At 33.5% G+C, this 7,716-nt stretch overlaps 1 protein-coding gene across 1 annotated transcript; it reads left to right on the top strand.

Annotated features, from left to right (window-relative positions):
- The first annotated feature begins 963 nt into the window (after positions 1-963).
- On the top strand, positions 964-5,029 carry LOC139866315 (O-fucosyltransferase 36-like). Its single transcript, XM_071854512.1, has 3 exons — positions 964-2,344; positions 3,107-3,356; positions 4,608-5,029. The coding sequence occupies exons 1-3, from the start codon at positions 1,128-1,130 to the stop codon at positions 4,782-4,784; spliced, it is 1,644 nt and encodes a 547-aa protein (XP_071710613.1). The 5' UTR covers positions 964-1,127; the 3' UTR covers positions 4,785-5,029.
- Positions 5,030-7,716: the final 2,687 nt, after the last annotated feature.

Genomic DNA, 7,716 nt, shown 5'->3' with positions numbered 1-7,716 from the left:
TGCCCATAATCATTCCATCAAAAATGATGGTCACCTACAAAAAGATCATTGAAAAAATAATATAAACATATTATTTCTAGACTTAAAATTATAATTACCGTTAAACTTTGCCATTGAATTTCATCACAATTGCCCATAATCATTCCATCAAAAATGATAGTCACCTACAAAAAGATCATTGAAAAAATAATATAAACATATACGATTTATCTAAATAAAATAAAGTTACACATTAAAAAGAATAACAATTTGATCAAGAGACTCGGGTATATTTTTTTTAATACAGTAGACTTTTATTTCATCTTAAAAATGAAGATATCGGAGATCATGAATTAACAAACTAAATATTATTTAGAGAAACAAAATTAAAATTCACATGATACCCTATATTATAACTGATAACTTTTTAGTGAACGTTGAGATGTATGAAGGATTCAAGATGTTTTTATACGGATAGTGTAAAAGTAACTTACAAATTTTGAAATGCCAAAAACCCATTTAAACCATGAGATGATACGTATTCCATCCCACTTCAACCTATTCTTTATTATAATTAATAAATTTTCTAATCCTTTAATTGTTTAGTAATTTAGTAATTATTACATAATAAATAAGGAAAAATAATTTTTTTTAAACTTTTAAATCATTAAATTATAAGGTTTAAGTTGGCTCATTTATGACAAAAGAAGTCACTTTTTAATTATATATAGATATAGATATATTATTTTTATATGAACCTAAAATAAAACTGCAATTTAGGAAATATAAACTTGTAATGCACTCGAACACGATTATACAAAGCTGGTAGGTTTGTTGTTTTGGTGAATTTCTTTACATACACTCTTTGATGAAGTGTCATACAATTTGATGACGTGTAAATCAAGTTAACCACTTGGGCATCAATTGATAGAACTTCGATTATTATTGTGTGAACAAAAAGTTATAGAACTTCGATTATTATTCGTGAAAAATACCCCTCGACTTTTAAGTTTTAAACAAAGTTGTATTGATAGACCTTAGAAGTGATAACTCGATCAGTTTAAACAATAGATCTCACTCACCGTATTTTCACCTCCATTACCGTAAACCACCGTCGCTTGCTACCACTCACTCAGTCACTTCATTCAATGGATAGAGAATCTTTTTCCGACGACGAAGAAGATCGCCGCCACTTAATTCACCAGAATGATACAACATCAACCACATTCCAGATCGACCAACACCACTTGAAAACCCCCAACTCCAGTCCTCCTCCTAATAATTTCCTCTTCTTCTTCCTTAATAAAAGGTACGTCATTGCTATCACTCTCCCTCTCATCATTATCTTAATTTTTTTCACTGCCGATTTCAAATCCCTATTCCGTACAAATCTCCCTTCCGATTCAATCACTGACGCCGGTTCTAACGCGATGCGTGAGTCCGAATTAAGAGCTTTGTACCTTTTAAAACAACAGCAATCACGCCTTGTTGATTTATGGAATCGCACTTCATCACTTAACTCCACTTCAACTGATTCGATTCAACATCTTACATCTCTTCTTATTGATCAGATTTCACTGAATAGCAAAATTCAACAGGCATTATTGTCCTCCCATCACTTATTAGATTCCCAACAACAACAACAATTATTCAATGTTACAGATGTTACTCATATTACTGCTTGCTCAAAAGTAGACCAGAAATTATCAGGAAGGCGAACAATCGACTGGAAGCCTAACAAAAATAAGTATCTGTTTGCCATTTGCACGTCCGGACAAATGTCTAACCACTTGATCTGTTTAGAGAAACACATGTTCTTTGCTGCTGTACTTAATCGTGTTTTGGTTATTCCTAGTGCTAAGGTTGATTACGAGTTTAGCCGAGTGTTAGATATCGATCACATTAACAAGTGCGTAGGCACTGAAGTTGTGGTCACGTTTGAAGAGTTTGCTGAACGGAAAAAAAATCATATGCACGTAGACAAAGTTTTATGTTATTTCTCATTGCCACAGCCTTGTTATGTTGATGATGATCATGTTAAGAAGTTGAAGGCTATAGGTGTATCTATGAGTGAACTTAAGACTGTATGGACTGAGGATGTGAAGAAACCAACTGACAGAACCATACATGAGGTAAATGAAAAGTTCTCATCCAATGATGATGTGCTTGCAATTGGAGATGTCTTCTTTGCTGACGTGGAGAAAGAGTGGGTGATGCAGCCAGGTGGTCCCATTGCTCATAAATGTCAGACCTTGATCGAACCAAGTCGTGTAATCTTGCTAACCGCTCAGCGTTTCATACAAACTTTCTTAGGAGAGAAATTTGTGGCGCTTCACTTTCGACGCCATGGCTTCTTAAAGTTTTGGTATGTATCTTCTTTCTGCAGTGTATTTTGTGTCTGACTATCTTGCATCTAAACATTAGCTGCTTGAACTTGCTGATTCCTGTTTCGTTAATGAATTGATCATTGGCCGTGTTGAATTGAAAAATTTAGCCGGAGCCAGTAATTATTAAATGAGAGTTATCTGTGTAGCCCTAAATGAACAAGTCACCGTTTGTCACCCTAAAGTGTGTGGGTGACATCCCATAGTGAAACACCTTCTACAATAGCTATGCATAGTCCAGCTGTAAGTATAAATAGTGAAATATTAGTGGTGCATCACTGGATTAGTAAACATGATACCAGAGGACATTTTTATTGAAAATCATGCTCCATGTTTTAGGAAAACAATGCATTCATTAAAAAAAAAAAAAAAATTATTTCTTGGTTCTAATTTTGTAAAGGCAAACCAAATATCATCCTACTAGAGGCCCTGAATGGATGCTTTTCTTTCAGAAATACCTAACAAGATTTATCGGCTTGTCTTTGTTTGCCGCAGTTAATCTTACTGTCACAAATGAACCCAACTATACATATCCTGCACACACACAGAGTACACTATACATCTAGTTAGTAGAATCACAATTACACCCATGTGGAAGATCACTGTATCGAATTTTAATACTTCTATGTATCATTATCCCTTAAACCTTATTGAAACTTGAGGATAAGAATCTAAAAGGTAATTGGTGTTAATTGAAGAATAAAGATGATCGCTGTATAACCTCTCTCAAATGTTATATCCAGCAATGCCAAGAATCCAAGTTGTTTTTTCCCAATTCCTCAAGCTGCAGAATGTATTAGTCGTCTTGTGGAAAGAGCAAATATGCCAGTAATCTATCTGTCTACGGATGCTGCGGAGAGTGAAACTGGTTTGTTGCAGTCACTAGTTACACTGAATGGGAAGACGGTGCCACTCATCACACGGCCAGCTCGGAATTCAGCTGAAAAGTGGGATGCTTTATTATATAGAAAAAAACTCGATGGAGATACCCAGGTGCGTTTATCAACCCTCGTGCTTTTTTATAACAGTATGTTTCTGTAGTAAATATAGTGGATTAGCAGTTGTCTTAGTTCTAAGTAGTCTTTCATGTGTCATTGGCTGCTGAATGCTGAGCGGAGCTAGATATGTTTATTTATGCATTCAGTGTTTTGACTTTTGAAACCTGCTCTGATCACTTGAATATATTGTTGTGCGTTTATGTTGAGTTGTCTACTTGCGCATAGCTATCTACCACCTAACAAAGCAGTTTAATACACTTTATGGTAGCACAGTACATATATTTTTACAGTATAACATTTTCAATCATGTACCTACAATATTTTGTGACTAAGAATAGTTTAAAGTTCATAAGAGTATCACTGCTTTGTTTTAATATCTTTGTGAAAGCTCAGTGAAAGAAGTCTACGTATGTCTTCCAGGATAAGATAGTTTATTAAAAAGGTTGAGTCCTCTATAAACTCAAGTAAAATGATACTGACTCAGTTACTAGAAGAAAGTGGTAAAGTTTTACTGTTTGGGTGTACGCGGACTAACCGGATTAATCGATGACCGTTTCCAAAACCTTTTCTGGTCACCAAAAGATTTGAACCTGAGATCTCTTGCATGCAAGGATCTTAGGACCCCAACCACTGGGCTCTTAGTGATGGTTTTTTATGTATTGTGTTTGGTTCTATGGTTGTTTCTATTGATATTCTTGTTTTGTTCTGTTCTTGAGTGTGAGCAAGTAAGTGTTCCATGCGTCCCACATGAAATGCAATATTTGACTTGCAAATTGTTTGAATTGATCATTTGTGTGAAATGCTTCTTTATATAGATAGATAAAGATGACTTTTGAATCAAAGTTGAAGTTACTAATTCCAACTAATGGTTTCCAATTGGCTGGAAGTAAATTTGGATATGTTGCATTTCTTTGGACAACCCTAATCCCCAAAGGAAAATAATGCTTCCTTTTAGGACCAAAGGAGTGTCTATTTTCTTGTTTGGGTTGGGGGAGTTAATAGTGATTGGAGCAATTTGGATAAGAAATACAATCATGTGTGGTTCCGTTATTGTCGTACTTTTTTGTTCTGTGCATCCTTGGGGAGTAATATTTGACCGAGAGGGACTATGAATACAAAAAAAAAAAAAAAAAAAAAAAATTAATAGAAAGTTTCTAAATATCTTTTGTTAATATATAGTGAAAGCTACATTTTGGCCGAAATGTCCATTTCTTATAGTGAAGTTATCTGTGTGTTGATGTTGAAGGTGGAGGCTATGCTTGATAAGACTATATCTGCTTTGTCTGGAGTGTTCATTGGAGCTCCAGGATCAACTTTCACTGAAGACATTCTTCGGTTACGCAGAGGCTGGGGTACAGCATCAGTATGTGATGAATACCTTTGTCAGGGTGAAGTTCCAAATTTCATTGCAGGAGATGAATGAAGGATACCTGCATGCATACATACATGTGTATTTTCTACACACACTGAATATAGTGTTTAGTAAAAGTTACAACATATTGTAACATATGATGATAGTAAAGTGCTAATAGTATTGATTGAGATATTAGAGAGACTTGGTACTTGGTGTACACTTGATTCATTTTTTCATTCAATTAGGAGTTCCGCTGTGAGTGTTTTTTTGTTATGCACCTGGTTATGTCGATTTCAAACTTCATCAATAATAATAGTAGCAATGGCAATGTCAATCTAAATGATAAGACGTTATATGATTGGGTGAAAGTTTCTTTCAATCTCCTGCAGTTACTCTTTGGTACACGCGTTTATCATATGATTAGGTGATACTGGAACCTTCTCCCGATGTTGAAAAGTTTGGCAGATCGATGTAATGATGTAAGATAAATTGGTTGGTATATATATATATATTTTTTTTTTATTCGTGAAGAATATCTACCTGTAATGAATGGTTAAACATGAAGAAAGGCAAAGAGATTGTAACGACCCGAATTTTTTTCGATCGTTTTATACATATGAGATTAATATTTACATAAATTAAACATTACCAACATGATAAGCAATCCAAATTGTTGAGTCTTGTGTTTTTGAAAAGAGTTTTACACAACGTTTGACCGTCCAATTTGACCGATGATATCACGAACTATATAACATACGATAATTATACGATTGTGTACATATACGTATTTATACATATTTAACATGATCTAAGGATGGTTTAACATATCATTGTGTACTAATAACAATGAGTTATAAGTATACTTTGAGACTACTAACTTAAGTTTTCAAAACGATAACTATATGTAACGTTCTTTGACATATATACCTATAACTTATAATGCTTATACAAGTATCCTATAAATATGTATTTAATCACTTTTAAAGGGCTTATATACATAAAACAATATAAGTATATTTACAAAAGATAGCTATATTTGAATTCTCGTTCCGTTTCCTCAAGATTTCTACACGTATACCTAGGGTATATGTAACCGTATTGTACGCAACTTCTAGATGTATATACTATTGGTATATACACATCAATTATCATCCTTAGCAGCCTTAAATGATTAAGGAACATGTGGAACCAACCATTTGTCAAGTAGCATGAATTATTTAGCAAGAAAACAAAATTAGGAATATTTTCTTTCTTTATAAACTAAAAACGTTTTTATGCATGAGCACCATTTCTTCATTCCATTTTCTCATACTTACACTCCCATTTCTCTCTCAAAACACTCCTAACTTCATACTTGATCATCTCCAAGCATTTTCCCCATCATTTAGCTTCAATTACAAGCTTTAATCATCATAAAAACAACCTAGAATCAAGAAGTTGCAATATTACTTCCAATCTTTCAATCCAACTTCACCACTCTTTAGGATCAAGAGTTATACTTCCTTTCCAGTAGCTTTATCCAAGTAACTTGAGGTAGTAACCTTATTCATAATCTTATTCGATTCATATTCATATAGCTATCTTATTTTGAGTTACAAATTATAACAACAAGAACATAGTTTGAATGATTTCAAACTTGTTCGCAAACTAAATAGATCCTTCTAACTTGACTTTTAAAACACTTCAAGACCTGTAACATATCATAATGATATGCTAACTTAACAAGATACAACTTGATTTTACAAAGAACACCTTAAAACTGAATTTACGTCGTCGGAGTGCAACCGGGGGCTGTTTTGGGTTGGATAATTAAAAACCATCTTAAACTTTGAATTGGAAGTTTATATTCTGGAAAAATGATATTTCTTATGAATATGTTAATATATAAAAATCCCATGGTGTAACTCAAAGTGTAAGTATTTTTGTAAAAATGATCATCTAGATGTTGCTTTTACGACGGAAATGATCACTTTCATAAGATTCACCAAAGTTTGACCTATAACCTGTGATTTCGAATACAAACTAAGGTATTTACTGTTCATATTCATAAATAATGGCTCGATCCAAGGAAGTGGCAAGTTGAACCAACAAAAACGGAGTTGTATTGAAGAAACTACGGCTAAAACAAAATTGGGTATCCGAAGCTAGTTTAGCTACGAAATTAATTGGAGTAAAACTAAACTAATCATATCTTTGCTAATTAATATGATATTTTATATATATTTACTTATGATTTGATTTTATATATTTCAGGACCACCCGTAAACAACACGAGAGGATTAATTATAAGACCTCATGATTGTACGCAACACGTCATTTGACAACACGGTACTTTATGTACGCAACACGTCATTTGACAACACGGTACCATGGGTCGAGATTAATTCCGATCAATACGAATACGATGGGGTCTTTATTTATTTTATTGAACAACTAATTGTGGACTACTAACATCGGACTGCTAACTACGGACTATTAGATATTAAAAGTATTATAAGTATACATGTAACTATTATTTAAAAAGAAAATATGTTGATATATTATATATGGTTAGGTTCGTGATATCTATCGGAGACCAGGTCGTGTTATATATCTTCAAGGCAAAAGTGAGTATATAGTCCCACTTTTAAACTCTAAATATTTCGGGATGAGAATACATGCATTTTATGATTTACGTTATGGACACAAGTGATAAAAAATATATTCTACGTTGAGTTGTACCACTGGCATACTTTCCTGTAGCTTGGTAACTACTATTTACATGTGGTATTGTAAACGCGAATCCTGTTGATAGATCTATCGGGCCTGACAACCCCAACCGGACTGGACGACCAGTATTCAACGGTTGCACAGTACTTCGTTTCGGTGACTACACTTGGTACAGTGAAGTGAGATTTCATAATAAAGGAAATATGCGACGTTGATTAAATGTTAAGTATGGTTATCAAGTGCTCAACCACTTAGAATATTTTTATTAAAACGTTTATGTATATGAAATCTT

This window comes from Rutidosis leptorrhynchoides, chromosome 9 (assembly GCF_046630445.1).
Source record: "Rutidosis leptorrhynchoides isolate AG116_Rl617_1_P2 chromosome 9, CSIRO_AGI_Rlap_v1, whole genome shotgun sequence".
NCBI classification, from domain to species: Eukaryota; Viridiplantae; Streptophyta; class Magnoliopsida; order Asterales; family Asteraceae; genus Rutidosis; species Rutidosis leptorrhynchoides.
This window is presented reverse-complemented; position numbering and strand designations above follow the sequence as displayed.

What these genes read in the sequence shown, in the direction of transcription:
- LOC139866315 (XM_071854512.1), top strand. Translation starts at nt 1,128, where the DNA reads ATGGATAGAGAATCTTTTTCCGACGACGAAGAAGATCGCCGCCACTTA. An exon ending in CATGGCTTCTTAAAGTTTTG is followed by an intron (nt 2,345 to 3,106) that starts GTATGTATCTTC and finishes TGTTATATCCAG; the next exon opens with CAATGCCAAGAATCCAAGTT. An exon ending in AACTCGATGGAGATACCCAG is followed by an intron (nt 3,357 to 4,607) that starts GTGCGTTTATCA and finishes TTGATGTTGAAG; the next exon opens with GTGGAGGCTATGCTTGATAA.